General features: G+C 36.8%; 1 protein-coding gene across 2 annotated transcripts; it reads right to left on the bottom strand.

Moving 5' to 3' along the window:
• Positions 1 to 26: 26 nt before the first annotated feature.
• LOC135136510 (calmodulin-lysine N-methyltransferase-like) lies at positions 27 to 18,841 on the bottom strand. Of its 2 annotated transcripts, XM_064065848.1 has the most exons (6): positions 18,476 to 18,838; positions 11,546 to 11,618; positions 11,210 to 11,495; positions 11,034 to 11,160; positions 10,819 to 10,983; positions 27 to 276 (listed from the first exon to the last, which is right to left on the bottom strand). In XM_064065848.1, coding segments are annotated over exons 1-6 (849 nt in total). In that variant the 5' UTR covers positions 18,478 to 18,838; the 3' UTR covers positions 27 to 80. The 2 variants fall into 2 exon arrangements, with proteins under 2 accessions (XP_063921918.1, XP_063921909.1); XM_064065839.1 differs by lacking the exons at positions 27 to 276; positions 10,819 to 10,983; positions 11,034 to 11,160; positions 11,210 to 11,495; positions 11,546 to 11,618 and adding exons at positions 16,885 to 18,004; positions 18,076 to 18,236 and having other exon boundaries at positions 18,476 to 18,841.
• Positions 18,842 to 19,120: the final 279 nt, after the last annotated feature.

Here is a 19,120-nt window from a genome sequence, read left to right on the forward strand (position 1 = left end):
TAGGTTTCAGCTCCGAAATTCACATCAAATGCAAACCATTTTATTAATGGACCTTTCTACTTCAAAATCAGGTAACTAAACTAATCGTCGTCTAATCTTTGTCTTGAGTGCTTAGCCCCACTAGCCAGTTTCCGTCTTTTAAAACTCGTTTCTCCAGTACCCAAAGAGTCGACTCGTTTCTCCTTGAATTCTTTGACCACGGGCTCTGGTGTATATTCCACTGGAGCTTCCTCATAGCTTGGTTCATACACTGGCAACTGCAAATCTACCGGTTCGCTACAAACAACACATTTTTTTTTCATTCGTTCCAACATTACATATTTATACATATATATATTTTCCATTTTAAACATGATTTAAGTTTAATGTTGTGGCAAGAAGTCTACCCCGCCCTATCTCAATTGTGATTAATTTTTCATTGGCCGTGAACCAAGGTGGCGGAGCTTAACTTCAAAATACTCGTTTTTTTACAAGAAATTAAAAACGTGCTTTTGAGTATCGTCTTCTTAAAAAAAATACTATGTATATTAAGAAAAAAGGGCAAAATATAAAACCCCGCCCACCCACCCCATCTCTAGTGTGATGATTTTTTTATTCTTGGAAACTCAAACTACGTTTAAAATAGTAAATTTTTATAAGGCAATATAGATTTTGCAACTAGGATCCGCCCCTCGACTTACGACGAATAAAAAAAATCATCAGAATTGAGACAGGGCGGGCGGGCGGGGTTTAGATTTGGCTTTTTTTTTTAATATGCATTGCCATCTTTTCACAACAAGACACTTAAAACATGGTTAAAATGGTACATTTTTACAAGGAAATATGGATTTTGCAATTCTGGGGCGGAGCCTAAACATGATTTAAGTTTAATGTTGTGGAAAGAAGTCTACATCTATTAAAACAAAAAGGCAAATTGTAAACCCCACCCACCCGCCCTATCTCAATTGTGATTAATTTTTTATTGGCCGCGAACCAAGGAGGCGGAGCTTAACTTCAAAATACTTGTTTCTTTACAAGAAATTAAGTGTTTTTGAGTATCGTCTTCTTAAAAAAATACTATGCATATTAAGAAAAAAGGGCAAAATATAAACCCCGCCCACCCACCCCATCTCTAGTGTGATGATTTTTTTATTCTTAGAAACTTAAAATACGTTTAAAATAATAAATTTTTATAAGGCAATATAGATTTTGCAATTAGGACGAAAAAGGACCAAAAGGAAGAAAAAGGACCAAAATAACGAAAAAGGACAAAAGGGACGAAAAAGGTCGGAAAGGACCAAAAAGGACGAAAAAGGACGGAAAGGACGAAAAAGGACGGAAAGGATGAAAAAGGACAAAAGGGACGAAATAGGATGGAAAGGACGAAAAAGAATCCAAAGGACGAAAAGAACGACAAAGTACGAGACAGGATGAAGAGGACGAAATAGGAGCAAAAGGACGAAAAAGGACCAAATGGACGGAAAAGGACCAAAAGAACGAAAAAGGACGAAAAGGACGAAGAAGGACGAAGAGGACGAAGAGGAGGAAGAAGGACGAAGAGGACGAAGAAGGACGAAGAGGACGAAGAGGACGAAGAAGGACGAAGAGGACGAAGAAGGACGAAGAGGACGAAGAAGGACGAAGAGGACGAAGAAGGACGAAAAAGACGAAAAAGGACCAAAAGGACGAAAAAGGGCCAAAAGGACGAAAAAAGACCAAAAGGACAAAAAAGGACAAACTGTTCTAAGAATTTGAGGATTCTAGTGTTCCGAAGATTGGAGAATTCTCTTGTTCTGAGGAATTGAGGATTCTGGTGTTGAAGATTTGAAGATAATGGTGTTGTGAGGATTTGAGGATTATGATGTTCTGAGGATTTGAGGATAATGATGTTTTGAGGATTTGAGGATTCTGGTGTTCTGAGGATTTGAGAATTATGAAGTTCCGAGTTTTTTATTGGCCGTGAACCAAGGAGGGGGAGCTTAACTTCAAAATACTCGTTTTTTACAAGAAATTAAAAACGTGTTTTTGAGTCTCGTCTTCTTAAAAAAATCCTAAGTATAATAAGAAAAAATTGGTCTAAAGAGTTTAGACAGTACTTCCCTCGCTGTCGGAAACTTGACGACTGCATGGCTATTGCTTTTTTTTCTCATTACATTTTTGTAATGGGAATTTAAAAAAAATTGCGATGACGTCATCAACATTTTTGCAAGGACACGTATATCAGTTGGGATAGATGTAGTGTAATACTAAGAATAAAATTATTGTATTCCCAAATTTTCGGGAAAATGAATTGGGTCGTTTTGAATATTGATTTTTTATAATCAATAAAATAACGAAACAATTTACTCGCGTATACGGCAACTGAAAATCGTTTATGTATAAACATTCTTAATTTAAGATGACAAGCGTAACAGCATACGTGAAAGTCAAACAGAGAAACTGTAAACAAAACGACCATCGGTTTTATTGCTTCGACTTCCGCTTATTATATAAAACATTGGGTTTTATTTTAATTCTTGACGGTGAAATTCACAATTGGTTGATTATAAACATGTCTATTTCACATTCGCGGAACCAAGTGATCGCATAAAACAAATGCAGGTCTGTAATGTTAAAGTCGATGTAAATAAGCGTGCTACCCTTATGTTTCAACCGAGTTTTTCCTTTAACAAATTTTGTGTCTACCAAATTGGGTTGGTTGGGGTGTAATACTAATAATAAGTGTTGCCTTTAATTTAATCAATAAAATAAATTGACTTCATTAATTTTTTTGAACCACCTCTTAAGAAAATCTAAAAAATATGAATGGAATGATAAATCACAAGTACAAACTCATCATATTTTTTGCATTTTAGATAGGATTTATTCAGCAAAATTTAAGGGTGACGTCATCAATTTTTTTAGGAGGGATGAACAAATACATTTTGAACAAAAGTTTACCATGCTTATAATAACATTAAAATATTCCCAAGATTTCAAAGCATTCGGTTTTGTAATTCCTGATTAAATCGATAAAATAAATTCACGCCTTCATTAATTTTTTTGAGTCACCCTGCATATGCAAATCCAAAAATATGAATGGAATGATAAATCACAAGTACAAACTCATCATATTTTGTACATTTTAGATACGATTTATTCGGCAAACTTTTGAGCTGACGTCATCAGTTTTTTGTAGAAGATAACCAAATATATTTTGACTAAAAATTTATTATGCTCTTTATAACCTTAAAACATCTGCAAGATTTCAAAGCATTCGGTTTTGTAGTTCCTGATTAAATCAATAAAATTAATTTACGCATTCATTAATTTTTTTGAGTCACCCTGTATATGCAAATCGAAAAAATTTGAATGGAATGATAAATCACAAGAAGAGACTCACCATATTTTGTACATTTTAGATAGGATTTATTCAGCAAAATTTTGTGGTGACGTCATAAATTTTTTAGGGGGGACGACCAAATACATTTTGATCAAAAATTTACCATGCTTATGATAATTTTAAAATATCTTCAAGATTTCGAAGCATTCGGTTTTGTAGTTCCTGAGTAAATCAGTAAAATAAATTTACGCTTTCATTTATTTTCTTGAATCACCCTGTATATGCAAATCCAAAAAATATGAATGGAGTGATAGATCACAAGTACAGACTGATCATATTTTGTACATTTTAGATATGATTTATTCGGCAAATTTTCGAGCTGACGTCATCAAGTTTCTGGAGGGGATAAGCAAATATATTTTGACTAAACATTTATTATGCTCTTTATAACCTTCAAACATCTGCAAGATGTCAGAGCATTCCGTTTTGTAGTTCCTGATTAAATCAATAAAATATATTTACGCATTCATTAATTTTTTTGAGTCACTCTGTATATGCAAATCCAAAAAATATGAATGGAGTGATAAATGACAAGTACAGGCTCATCATATTTTGTACATTTTAGATATGATTTATTCGGCAAACTTTCGAGCTGACGTCATCAAGTTTTTGGAGGGGATAAGCAAATATATTTTGACTAAACATTTATTATGCTCTTTATGACCTTAAAACATCTGCAAGATTTCAGAGCATTCGGTTTTGTAGTTCCTATTAAATCAATAAAATATATTTACGCATTCATTAATTTTTTTGAGTCACCCTGTATATGCAAATCCAAAAAATATGAATGGAGTGATAGATCACAAGTACAGACTCATCATATTTTGTACATTTTAGATATGATTTATTCCACAAACTTTTGAGCTGACGTCATCAAGTTTTTGGAGGGGGTAAGCAAATATTTTTTGACTAAAGATTTATGATGCTCTTTATAGCCTTAAAACATCTGAAACATTTCAAAGCATTCTGGTTAGCAGATTAAAAATTAAATTTCAAAATGTTGTTTTATAATTTTGATTTTTTTTACAAAAATCTGGACGTTTCGGGTGAAAAGTCGATTAGGAGTTGTAAACTACATGTGTAGGACTATGTTATTTTATACAATTGAAAACCCATTTACTATGTACAATTTTGAAGTGACGTCATCGCATTAGTGGAGGGGATGATTAGACAAATTTTGGTTAGCGTTTTACCATCTACATGATATTCTTAATATAAGTACAAAATTTCACAACAATCGGTCGAGTACTTTCGGAGATTATCTGTCTAATAAAAATCCGGGACAACAGACGGACAGACGGACGGACAGACGGACGGACAGACGGACAGACGGACAGACAGACGGAAATGGGAGACCTATTTCTTCGTCTTCTAGGGGTCATGAAAGATCGAGAAAACGTAAAAGTAGAGAGTCGGCCGACGGACTCGATTACAATACTTCCTTTGCTTACGCTCGGGAAGTAAAAAGGGCAAAATATAAACCCCGCCCACCCACCCCATCTCTAGTGTGATGATTTTTTTATTCTTACAAACTTAAAATACGTTTAAAATAGTAAATTTTTATAAGCCAATATAGATTTTGCAATTAGGATCCGCCCCTCGACTTACGACGAATAAAAAAAATCATCACAATTGAGACAGCGCGGGCGGGCGGAGCTTATATTTTGCTTTTTTTTTTTTCTTAATATGCATTGCCATCTTTTCACAACAAGAAACTTAAAACAGGTTAAAATGGTACATTTTTACAAGGAAATATGGATTTTGCAATTCTGGGACGGAGCCTAAACATGATTTAAGTTTAATGTTGTGGAAAGAAGTCTACACGTATTAAAACAAAAAGGAAAATTGTAACCCCGTCCACCCGCCCTACCTCAATTGTGATTAATTTTTTATTGGCCGTGAACCAAGAAGGCGGAGCTTAACTTCAAAACACTTGTTTCTTTACAAGAAATTAAAAACGTGTTTTTGAGTATCGTCTTCTTAAAAAAATACTAAGTATATTAAGAAAAAAAGGGCAAAATATAAACCCCGCCCACCCACCCCATCTCTAGTGTGATGATTTTTCTATTCTTAGAAACTTAAAATACGTTCAAAATAGTAAATTGTTATAAGGCAATATAGATTTTGCAATTGGGATCCGCCCCTCGACTTACGACGAATAAAAAAAATCATCAGAATTGAGACAGGGCGGGCGGGCGGGGCTTATATTTTGCTTTTTTTTTCTTAATATGCATTGCCGTCTTTTCACAACAAGAAACTTAAAACATGGTTAAAATGGTACATTTTTACAAGGAAATATGGATTTTGCAATTCTGGGGCGGAGCCTAAACATAATTTAAGTTTAATGTTGTGGCAAGAAGTCTACACGTATTAAAACAAAAATGCAAATTGTAACCCCGCCCACCCGCCCTATCTCAATTGTGATTAATTTTTTATTTGCCCTGAACCAAGGAGGCGGAGCTTAACTTCAAAATACTTGTTTCTTTACAAGAAATTAAAAGTGTTTTTGAGTATCGTCTACTTAAAAAAATACTATGCATATTAAGAAAAAAGGGCAAAATATAAACCCCGCCCACCCACCCCATCTCTAGTGTGATGATTTTTTTATTCTTGGAAACTTAAATTACGTTTAAAATAGTAAATTTTTATAACGCAATATAGATTTTGCAACTAGGATCCGCCCCTCGACTTACGACGAATAAAAAAAATCATCAGAATTGAGACTGGGCGGGCGGGCGGGGCTTATATTTTGATTTTTTTTCTTAATATGCATTGCCATCTTTTCACCACAAGAAACTTAAAACATGGTTAAAATGGTACATTTTTACAAGGAAATATGGATTTTGCAATTCTAGGGCGGAGCCTAAACATGATTTAAGTTTAATGTTGTGGAAAGAAGTCTACACGTATTAAAACAAAAAGGCAAATTGTAACCCCGCCCACCCGCCCTACTCAATTGTGATTAATTTTTTATTGGCCGCGAACCAAGGAGGCGGAGCTTAACTTCAAAAAACTTGTTTCTTTACAAGAAATTAAAAATGTGTTTTTGAGTATCGTCTTCTTAAAAAAATACTAAGTGTATTAAGAAAAAAGGACAAAATATAAACCCCCCCCACCCACCCCATCTCTAGTGTAATGATTTTTTTATTCTTAGAAACTTAAAATACGTTTAAAATAGTAAATTTTTACAAGACAATATAGATTTTGCGATTAGGATCCGCCCCTCGACTTACGACGAATAAAAAAAATCGTCAGAATTGAGACAGGGCGGGCGGGCGGGGCTTATATTTTGCTTTTTTTTTTCTTAATATGCATTGCCATCTTTTCACAACAAGAAACTTAAAACATGGTTAAAATGGTACATTTTTACAAGGAAATATGGATTTTGCAATTCTGGGGCGGAGCCTAAACATGATTTAAGTATAATGTTGTGGAAAGAAGTCTACACGTATTAAAATAAAAAGGCAAATTGTAACCCCGCCCACCCACCCCATCTCAATTGTGATTAATTTTTTATTGGCCGTGAACCAAGGAGGCGGAGCTTAACTTCAAAATACTTGTTTCTTACAAAAATACTAAGTATATTAAGAAAAAAATGCAAAATATAAATCCCGCCCACCCACCCCATCTCTAGTGTGATGATTTTTTTATTCTTAGAAACTTAAAATACGTTTAAAATAGTAAATTTTTATAAGGCAATATAGATTTTGCAATTAGGAAGAAAAAGGACCAAAATAACGAAAAAGGACAAAAGGGACGAAAAAGATCGGAAAGGACGAAAAAGGACGGAAAGGACGAAAAAGGGCGGAAAGGACGAAAAAGGACAAAAAAGGACGAAAAGGACGAAATAGGACCAAAAAGGCGAAAAAGGACAGAAAGGACGAAAATCACAAAAAGGACCAAAAAGGACAAAAGGGACGAAAAAGGACGGAAAGGACGAAAAAGGATCCTAAGGACGAAAAGAACGACAAAGTACGAGACAGGATGAAGAGGACGAAATAGGACCAAAAGGACGAAAAAGGACCAAATGGACGGAAAAGTACCAAAAGAACGAAAAAAGACGAAGAGGACGAAGAGGACGAAGACGGACGAAAAGGACGAAGGACGAAAAGGATGAAGGACGAAAAGGACGAAGGACGAAAAGGACGAAGGACGAAAAGGACGAAGGACGAAAAAGGACCAAAAGGACGAAAAGGACGAAAAAGGGCCAAAAGGACGAAAAAAGACCAAAAGGACAAAAAAGTACAAACTGGTGTTCTAAGCATTTGAGGATTTTGGTGTTCTAAGGATTTGAGGATTCTGGTGTTCCGAGGATTGGAAAATTCTCTTGTTCTGAGGAATTGAGGATTCTGGTGTTGAAGATTTGAAGATAATGGTGTTGTGAGGATTTGAGGATTATGATGTTCTGAGGATTTGAGGATAATGATGTTTTGAGGGTTTGAGGATTCTGGTTCTGAAGATTTGAGGATTCTGGTGTTCTGAGGATTTGAGAATTATGAAGTTCCGAGTTTTTTATTGGCCGTGAACCAAGGAGGCGGAGCTTAACTTCAAAATACTTGTTTCTTTACAAGAACTTAAAAACGTGTTTTTGAGTATCGTCTTCTTCAAATAATACGAAGTATATTAAGAAAAACCCGCCCACCCACCCCATCTCTTGTGTGATGATTTTTTTATTCTTAGAAACTTAAGATACGTTTAAAATAGTAAATTTTTACAAGGCAATATAGATTTTGCAACTAGGATCCGCCCCTCGACTTACGACGAATAAAAAAAATCATCAGAATTGAGACAGGGCGGGCGGGCGGGGTTTATATTTTACTTTTTACTTCCCGAGCGTAAGCAAAGGAAGTATTGTAATCGAGTCCGTCGGCCGACTCTCTACTTTTACGTTTTCTCGATCTTTCATGACCCCTAGAAGACGAAGAAATAGGTCTCCCATTTCCGTCTGTCTGTCCGTCTGTCCGTCTGTCCGTCTGTCCGTCTGTCCGTCTGTCCGTCCGTCTGTCCGTCTGTCCGTCTGTCCGTCCGTCTGTCCGTCTGTCCGTCTGTTGTCACGGATTTTTATTAGACAGATAATCTCCGAAAGTACTCGACCGATTGTTGTGAAATTTTGTACTTATATTAAGAATATCATGTAGATGGTAAAACGCTAACCAAAATTTGTCGAATCATCCCCACCACTCAAGCGATGACGTCACTTCAAAATTGTACATAGTAAATGGGTTTTCAATTGTATAAAATAACATAGTCCTACACATGTAGTTTACAACTCTGAATCGACTTTTCACCCGAAACGTCCAGATTTTTGGAAAAAAAATCAAAATTATAAAACAACATTTTGAAATTTAATTTTTAATCTGCTAACCAGAATGCTTTGAAATGTTGCAGATGTTTTAAGGCTATAAAGAGCATCATAAATCTTTAGTCAAAAAATATTTGCTTATCCCCTCCAAAAACTTGATGACGTCAGCTCAAAAGTTTGTGGAATAAATCATATCTAAAATGTACAAAATATGATGAGTCTGTACTTGTGATCTATCACTCCATTAATATATTTTGGATTTGCATATACAGGGTGACTCAAAAAAATTAATGAATGCGTAAATATATTTTATTGATTTAATCAGGAACTACAAAACCGAATGCTCTGAAATCTTGCAGATGTTTTAAGGTCATAAAGAGCATAATAAATGTTTAGTCAAAATATATTTGCTTATCCCCTCCAAAAACTTGATGACGTCAACTCGAAAGTTTGCCGAATAAATCATATCTAAAATGTACAAAATATGATGAGCCTGTACTTGTCATTTATCACTCCATTCATATTTTTTGGATTTGCATATACAGAGTGACTCAAAAAAATTAATGAATGCGTAAATTTATTTTATTGATTTAATCAGGAACTACAAAACCGAATGCTTTGAAATCTTGCAGATGTTTTAAGGTTATAAAGAGCATAATAAATTTTTAGTCAAAATATATTTGGTTATCTTCTACAAAAAACTGATGACGTCAGCTCAAAAGTTTTCCGAATAAATCGTATCTAAAATGTACAAAATATGATGAGTCTGTACTTGTGATTTATCATTCCATTCATATTTTTGGATTTGCATATGCAGGGTGACTCAAAAAAATTAATGAAGGCGTGAATTTATTTTATCGATTTAATCAGGAATTACAAAACCGAATGCTTTGAAATCTTGGGAATATTTTAAAGTTATTATAAGCATGGTAAACTTTTGTTCAAAATGTATTTGTTCATCCCTCCTAAAAAAATTGATGACGTCACCCTTAAATTTTGCTGAATAAATCCTATCTAAAATGCAAAAAATATGATGAGTTTGTACATGTGATTTATCATTCCATTCATATTTTTTAGATTTTCTTAAGAGGTGGTTCAAAAAAATTAATGAAGTCAATTTATTTTATTGATTAAATTAAAGGCAACACTTATTATTAGTATTACACCCCAACCAACCCAATTTGGTAGACACAAAATTTGTTAAAGGAAAAACTCGGTTGAAACATAAGGGTAGCACGCTTATTTACATCGACTTTAACATTACAGACCTGCATTTGTTTTATGCGTTCACTTGATTCCGCGAATGTGAAATAGACATGTTTATAATCAACCAATTGTGAATTTCACCGTCAAGAATTAAAATAAAACCCAATGTTTTATATAATAAGCGGAAGTCGAAGCAATAAAACCGACGGTCGTTTTGTTTACAGTTTCTGTGTTTGGCTCTCACGTATGCTGTTACGCCTGTCATCTTAAATTAACAATGTTTATACATACACGATTTTCAGTTGCCTCTGATACGTAGGTATACGTGAGTAAATTGTTTCGTTATTTTATTGATTATTACAAATCAATATTCAAACGACCCAATTCATTTTCCCGAAAATTTGAGAATATAATAATTTTATTCTTAGTATTACACTACATCTATCCCAACTGATATACGTGTCCTTGCAAAAATGTTGATGACGTCATCGCAATTTTTTTTTAAATTCCCACTACAAAAATGTAATGAGAAAAAAAACACAATAGGCATGCAGTCGTCAAGTTTCCGACAGCGAGGGAAGTACTGTCTAAACTCTTTAGACCAATTTTTTTTTTCACAACAAGAAACTTAAAACGTGGTTAAAGTGGTACATTTTTACAAGGAAATATGGATTTTGCAATTCTGGGGCGGAGCCTAAACATGATTTAAGTTTAATGTTGTGGAAAGAAGTCTACACGTATTAAAACAAAAAGGCAAATTGTAACCCCGCCCACCCGCCCTATCTCAATTGTGATTAATTTTTTATTGGTCGTGAACTAAAGAGGCGGAGCTTAGCTTCAAAAAACTTGTTTCTTTACAAGAAATTAAAAACATGTTTTTGAGTATCGTCTTGTTCAAAAAATACTATGGTATATTAACAAAAAAAATATAATTTATTTAAAAACGCACCTTTCCTTAACAACTTGCCACTTTCCATAAGGGTCAGTTTTGCCCGGTTCCAACAAAGGTCCGCACGTCACTGGCGCCAAATCATCAACGACCCTCCTCTCCTTCAATTTTTCCCTAGCCTTCCTTGCTGCATTCTCGGCTTCCTCCTGCTGCACCTGCTGCATTCTACAAGCAACCAATAAGTCCACAAACACCCCATTTTAGTTACAAATTACGTCAAAAGCGCCTCTTTTCGCTTGAACTTCTCCAAAGCCTTTAACTGCTTTGCCGCCTCTGACTCCGCCTGCAACCTCTGCTCTTCTAGGGTCATGTAGCCCTCGGGAGGCGGGCGGTGCACCACCTCTGGAAAAATAGCGTCAACCTAGGTACAAACACCGCAGTCATAGGCAACCTTTGGTCATAACGTTGACGTATTCGGTTCTCCCGTCTCTGGTTCTGACTTCGTTCCACAGCTTGGTGACGCCTGACATTTGTTGTTTCATTAACGACGCGCTCAAGTCGCCGTGGACTTCGATGTCCTTTTTGTACGCTTCCATGGCTGCGGACTCCATTTGTTTGATGGTGGCGTCCACTTTGTTGGTGTGTTTTTGGAATTGGGTGTTGGATTTGGTGATGTTGCGGAGTTTCTTGCGGACATTTTCTTGATGGCGGCGACCCTTTTCGTGGAAGTCGATGCTCTGGGGGAGGAGGGTTAGATCGAGGTGGGTGAGTGGGTGTGTATACTCACCGGTTTGTTGTCCGTTATCCAGCATTTGCAAAAGTCGCAGTATTTTCGGTTTTGGGACACCCAGTAGTCGGCCCTGTACACAAAAGAAATAATGATGATATTTTTTAAGGTTCAATGTTTAAGTCGGGTCACTTCAGATCTGATGAGGTCTGGGCAAAACAGGTCCGGCCTAGTCAGGTCAGATCTGGTCTGGTCAAGTCAGGTCAGGATTTTGGTGTGTTGAGGATTTGAGGATTTCGGTTTTTAAGGATTTCAGGAGTTTGATGTTCTGAGGATTTGAGGAGTATAGTATTCTGAGGATTTGAGGATTCTGGTGTTCTGAGAATCTCAGGATTCTCGTGTTCTTAGGATTTGAGTATTGTCGTGTTCTGAGGATTTGAGGATTATGATACTCTGCGGATTTGAGGATTCTGGTGTTCTGAGAATTTGAGGATTCTGGTGTTCTGAGGATTTAAGAATTCTCGTGTTCTGAGGATTTCAGAATTCTGGTGTTCTGAGGACTTCAGGATTATTATGTTCTGGGGATTTGAGGATTATGATGTTCTCAAGATTCTGGTGCTGTGAGGATTTGGGGGTTCTCGTGTTCTGAGGATTTGAGGATTCTTGTGTTTTGCGGATTTAAGGATTATGGTGGTATAATGGAGAGAGAGTGATAAATGGGAGAAAGAGAGAGAGGGTGATAAATGAGAGAATGAGAGAGGGTGATAAATGGGAGAATGAGAGAGTGATAAATGGGAGAATGAGAGAGAGGATGATAAATGAAAGAATGAGAGAGAGGGTGGTAAAATGAGAGAATGAGAGAGAAGGTAATAAATGAAAGAATGAGAGAGAGGATGATAAATGGGAGAATGAGAAAGATGGTGATAAATGAGAGAATGAGAGAAAGAGTGATAAATGGGAGAATGAGAGAAAGGGTGATAAATGAGAGAAACTGATAAATGGTAAAATGAGGGAGAGGATGATAAATGGGAGAATGAGAGAGACTGATAAATGAGAGAATGAGAGAGACTGATAAATGAGAGAATGAGAGAGAATGATAAATGGGAGAATGAGAGAGAGGGTGATAAATGGGAGAATGAGGGAGAGAGTGATAAATGAGAGAATGAGAGAAACCGATAAATGGGAGAATGAGGGAGAGGATGATAAATTGGAGAATGAGAGAGAGGGTGATAAATGAGAGAATGAGAGAGAGGGCGATAAATGAGAGAATGAGAGAGAGGGTGATAAATGGGAGAATGAGAGAGAGGGTGATAAATGGAGAATGAGAGAGACTGATAAATGAGGAAATGAGAGAGTGATAAATGGGAGAATGAGAGAGATGGTTAATAAATAAGAGAATGAGATCTCTCTCATTCTTTTCACCATTTTCGTTCACTCTCGTGAACGAAAAGGGTGAAAGGACCAAAAAGACGAAAAAAACGAAAAAGCACCAAAAGGACGAAATGGACGAAACAGGACGAAAAGGACGAAAAGAACGATGAAGGACGAAAAGGACGAAGGACGAAACGGACGAAAAAGAACGAAATGGGCGAAAAAGGACGAAATGGACGAAAAAGGACCAAAAGAACGAAAAAGGACACAAAGAACGAAAAAGAACGAAAACGGCGAAAAAGGACGAATAGGACGAAAAAGGAGGAAAAAGGACCAAAATGACGAATAAGGACGAAAAGGGACCAAAAGGACGAAAAAGAACAAACTAGTGTTCTAAGCATTTGAGGATTCTTGTGTTTTAGGGATTTGAGAATTCTGGTGTTCTGAGAATTTGTGGATTTTGAAATTCTGAGGATTTGAGAATTCTCTTGTTCTGAGGATTATGATGTTCTACGGATTTAAGAATTATGGTGGTATGATGGAGAGAGAGTGATAAATGGGAGAATGAGAGAGAGAGTGATAAATGGGAGAATGAGAGAGAGTGATAAATGGGAGAAAGAGAGAGAGGGTGACAAATGAGAAAATGAGAGAGGGTGATAAAAGAGATAATGAGATAGGGTGATAAATGAGCGAATGAGAGAGAGGGTGATAAATGAGAGAATGAGGGAGAGTGATAAATGGGAGAATGAGAGAGAGAGAGAGTGATAAATGGGAGAATGAGAGAGAAGTTGATAAATGAGAGAATGAGAGAAGGGGGTGATAAATGAGAGAATGAAAGAGAGGGTGATAAATGGGAGAATGAGAGAGAGTGATAAATGAGAGAATGAGAGAGAGTGATAAATGGGAGAATGAGAGAGAGGGTGATAAATGAGAGAATGAGAGAGAGAGTGATAAATGGGAGAATGAGAGAGAGTGATATATGGGAGAATGAGAGAGAGGGTGATAAATGAGAGAACGAGAGAGAGAGTGATAAATGGGAGAATGAAAGAGAGGGTGATAAATGAGAGAATGAGAGAGTGATAAATGAGAGAATGAGAAATTGAATATTTGAAAAATCGAAATAATGAAATTTCGATAAATCAAGAAATCGAAAAATTGAAAAATCGAAAAAGCAACAAATTAAAAAATCGAAAAATGGAAAAAACGAATGAAAATTCAAAAAAGCCCAAAACTGAAACTTCGAAAAATTGAGAGTTCGAAAACTCGCGAAATGGAAAAATCGAAAATAGAAGAAAATTGAAAAATTCAGAAATATAAAAATCTGAAGAATTAAGAAATTGCAAAAATCGAGAAATGGAAAAATCGGAATATAGAAAAATTGAAAAATTGAAACATCCAGAAATTGAGTCATGAAGAGATCGAAAAATCGAAAAACCGAAAAATAGATAAATCGAAATAGCCCAAATTCGATAAATCGAAACATCGAAAAATTGATCGGGAGATTGTAAGAAATTGAGGAGTCGGGTGTTCTGAACATTCGAGGATTTTAGTGTTCTAAGGATTTGAGAATTCTGGTGTTCTGAGGATTTGAGAAGACCAAAAGGACGAAAAAGGACCAAAAGGACGAAAAAGAACGAAAAAATCGAAAGAGGACCAAAAGGACGAAAGAGGACCAAAAGGCCGAAAAAGGACGAAATGAACGAACGAAAAAGGACGAAATGAACGAACGAAAAACGACCAAAAGAACGAAAAAGACGAAAAAGGACCAAAAGGGGGAAAAGGACGAAAAAAGACCAAAAGGACGAAAAAAGACGGAAAGGACGAAAAAGGACCAAAAGGACGAAAAAGGACAAAAAGGACCAAAATAACGAAAAAGGACCAAAATAACGAAAAAGGACCAAAAGAACGAAAAAGGACAAAAAGGACGAAACGAATAGGACTAAAAAGGACCAAAAGGACGAAAAGGACCAAATGGACGAAAAAGGAGCAAAAGGACGAAAAAGGACAAAGAGGGCGAAAAGGACGAAAAAGGACGACGAAGGACGAAAAAGGACGACGAAGGACGAAAAAGGACGACGAAGGACGAAAAAGGACGAAAAAGGACGACGAAGGACGAAAAGGACCAAAAGGGCAAAAAAGGGCCAAAAGGACGAAAAGGACGAAAAAGGACGAAAGTCGAAAAAGGACGGAAAGGACGAAAAGCACGAATAGGACTTAAAGGACGAAAAGGACCAAATGGACGAAAAAGGACAAAAAGGACAAAAATGGACGAAAAGGACGAAAAAGGACGACGAAGGATGAAAAGTACGAAAAAGGACCAAAAGGGCAAAAAAGGACCAAAAGGACGAAAAGAACGAAAAAGGACGGAAAGGACGAAAAGCACGAATAGGACTTTAAGGACAAAAAGGACCAAATGGACGAAAAAGGACCAAAAGGACGAAAAAAGACAAAAAGGACAAAAAAGCACGAAAAGAACGAAAAAGGACCAAAAGGACGAAAAGGACCAAATGGACGAAAAAGGACCAAAAGGACGAAAAGGACCAAATGGACGAAAAAGGACCAAAAGGACCAAATGGACGAAAAAGGACCAAATGGACGAAAAAGGACCAAAAGGACGAAAAGGACAAAAAGGACGAAAAGGACAAAAAAGGACGACGAAGGACGAAAAAGACGAAAAAGGGCCAAAAGGTCGAAAAGGACCAAAAGGACGAAAAGCACGCATAGGACGAACAAAGGACGAAAACGGAGGAAAAATGACGGAAACGGAGGAAAAATGACGAAAACGGAGGAAAAATGATTAAAAAGGACCAAGAGGACGAAGACGAAATAGGTCCAAAAGGACGAAAAAGACGAAAAAGAGGAAAAAGACGAAATAGGACGAAAAGGACAAAAAAGGACGAAAACACGGCAAGGACGAAAAGCACGAATAGGACAAAGGACGAAAAAAGACCAAAAGGGCGAAAAGGACCAAAAGGACGAAAAAGGACCAAAAGGACGAAAAAGGACAAAAAGGACAAAAAAGGACGAAAAGGACGAAAAAGGACGAAAAGGACGAAAAAGGACGAAAAGGACGAAAAAGGACGACGAAGGACGAAAAAGGACCAAAAGGACGAAAAAAGACAAACTGGTTCGAAGCATTTGAGGATTTTGGTGTTCTAAGGATTTGAGGATTCTGGTGTTCTGAGGATTTGAGGATTCTGGTGTTCTGAGGATTTGAGAATTATGCAGTTCTGTGGATTTGAGGATTCTCGTGTTCTGAGGATTTGAGGGTTATGATGTTCTGGGGATTTGAAGATTCTAGTGTTCTGAGGATTGGAGAATTCTCGTGTTCTGAGCATTTGAGGATACTGGTGTTCTGAGGATTTGAGGATACTGGTGTTCTGAGGATTCTCGTGTTCTGAGGATTTGAAGATCATGTTTTGAGGATTTGAAGCTTCTGCTGCTCTGAGGATTTGAGTATTCTAGTGTTCTTTTGATTTGAGGATTCTGGTGTTCTGAGGATTTGAGGTTTATGATGTTCTGAGTATTTGAGGATTATGGTGTTCTCGAGGATTTTGATGTTTTGAGTATTTTGGTAAATTAATAATTTCAGAATTTTAATGTTTTGACGATTTCAGAATTAGGGCAGATGTGGTCTGGTCAGGTCAAGTCAAATCTAGTCGAGTCAGGTCAGCTCAAATAAGTTTCAATAATCAGATCATAAATATGACTTTTGTTGAGACTTGTTCTTTAAATTCTGGCAAAATTTCAAAAAAATACGTATACACTATTTGAATTTAACGTTCCAAAACATCTCAAATTCCGAAAAGGAGATGAGTTTGAGGATTTCCTCACATTTTGTAACATTTGAGATACCCTAACGACGCTCAAACATGAAGGAAATTTTAAATTTCGAGCATTTTGTTCGTTTTTCTCGGTTAATTGAACGGATGCGTCCAAAATCGTAATCCTGAGAAAATTTACGATAATTTGAGTAAGTTAGTAAATAAATATATGTAACAATTAAAAGAAAACAAATGAGAAACGAGTGAATTAGCAATAATTTATTGCTGCAGATATACAGGAGTTAATAACGTGTCAAGTGCACTCCATGTATACAGCACTTCAGTACAATGATGGAGAATTAACAATCGTATGACTAGAATCCTAATAAATAAAACAAAATAAATAAATAAATAACATTTACAACTGTATGACACTTGGAGGAAATTGGTATTAATTATCACAGATAAGGTTAACAATCAGACTAGATAATACAGAGGTAACAAGGAATATAACAGATTAACAATAAAGGTTTGTAAATATTAGACTAAGGTCACTTTATACTTTGGTCACTTCTATAAGAATAGGGTAGTGTAGATCATCAACGTATTCGCAATTCTCGAGCAAGGTCAACCTCTTCTCCCACACGACTTGACTATAATTCAGCACTTTCTTACAAGCAAAACCTTTGGCTTCCGATTGAGCAATAAAGTTGTCAAGAGTGCCGCCTCTTTTGGGAGCCATAACCAAAACGACCCCCTCCGGCCGCAAGCAGCTCCACAGGCACTCGATCAAGTCGGTTCGAGCGTCGTCGAAAAACAGGCAATCGGCACACAGGATCACGTCGTACTCCTCGCCTTGCAGGCGGCCCCATTTCAAGACCTTGCAAGCCACCGGGCAGGCGAACTCGTTGCAGTGCAAAGCCGCCTGAACGTTTTCCACTGACACTTTATTCCCGTCGGTGACGGTCACCGCCAGCGGGGCGGCGAACTTGGCGGCGAAAAGGCCGGCCAAGCACGACATGCCGCCCCCCAGTTCGAGGAGCTTTTTGTCTTTGAAGAGGGACAAGTTGGAGCAGACGTAATAGCTGAGGGTTTCTTCCGAGGGCCAAATGCATATGTTGCCGGTGTTGTTGAAGCCCATGAGGTCTTCTGCGGAGAACGTGCGATTGCGGTGGCCTATTTTTACGGTGAATTCTAAACTATCTATTTGAATGGTGTATTTGTACCATGTGCGTTTGGCGATTTGGTCGTTAATGCGGAAATCTTGCGAGTTTATCGTTTTAGGAACGGATGACAGCTGCTGTGTCCGTAGGAGCATGAAGGAAGAAATTCGTCGGACTGAAAATTCTTCGACGGGGCTTGACGGTTCGCTTCCTACTGGGCTCTGTGTGGAAAGACACATTTTAGAACCGGGGGGTAACAAATACTCTAAGAAAAACCAAGGGGGGAGTATACCTTGAGAGCCTTAGCCAGGATGGCCCAGCGTCTGCGTGCCACCTTTTGCTTCTCATTTTTGCTAAGCGCTATCACTTCACTGATATCAAGACTGCAACTAGACTCTAACAAACTTTTACTTTGGTCCATAGAATGAGCATTATGTTTTTGTATAAGACTGCCTGCAAAGGCATCAAAATCGAATTAGTTTCTGCAACTACGTGACAATTTCATTCCTTCATGCTTTTCAGCCGGACACAGCCAACACGATTAAGTATTATAAAACAAGCTATTTTAAAACAGGCCCAAAATAAAAACATTTAAAAATAACAAATGGTTTTGTTTGTGAAAAAGAATAAAGTAACAAATAAATACACAATAATAAAGTATGTCACACGAAATTGGGAGACAAGGTACTCACATTTTCCACTAAGGATTCCTCGATTTTCCCGGGACAGAAATAGACACACAACACTTGTCTTCCAATAAATGATTAATTCTGGTGTCACGTTTTCACTACTTTAGCATTAAACTGCTGTGGAGGATGCAAAATAAACACAGCTGGTTAACCAAAAATTCGTGGATTTGACATTTGCCTTGGGGGCGGAATTTTCGATCAGTTCTACCCTGTATTCTGCTCACTGGAATGATAAATTTCCCAAACGGGCGTCTTGCGGAAATTAAAAGCAATCACAGAAAAATGTTCCACGGTGGGAACTGGAAAATATGCTAAATATGCTACATTTGCTAAATTTGACACTGCACGCAAGATACCGCAGTGTATAAAGTGTTGCCTACCAAAAGGCGCAAAATCATTACCCTAAACAAATCAATACAGGAGTTTTTACTACGAGGAAACAACAATTTTAAACAAATGTTTTATTGCTAAAAGTTTTCATTCAAGATTTATTTATCCAACAACACGTGTAGATTTTTTAATTATGTATTTATACTAAATTTAGAAAACATAAAAATTATCGGAAATGTTTCAGAACATTATCACAGTGTTTTTGGTCAAGTAAAATACGAAAATCTGATAAAACTTAACTAAAATAAATACTAAAGT

Source organism: Zophobas morio, unplaced genomic scaffold (assembly GCF_036711695.1).
Source record: "Zophobas morio isolate AGI-343-1 ecotype UQ-CSIRO unplaced genomic scaffold, CSIRO_AGI_Zmor_V1 ptg000004l, whole genome shotgun sequence".
Classification (NCBI taxonomy): Eukaryota; Metazoa; Arthropoda; class Insecta; order Coleoptera; family Tenebrionidae; genus Zophobas; species Zophobas morio.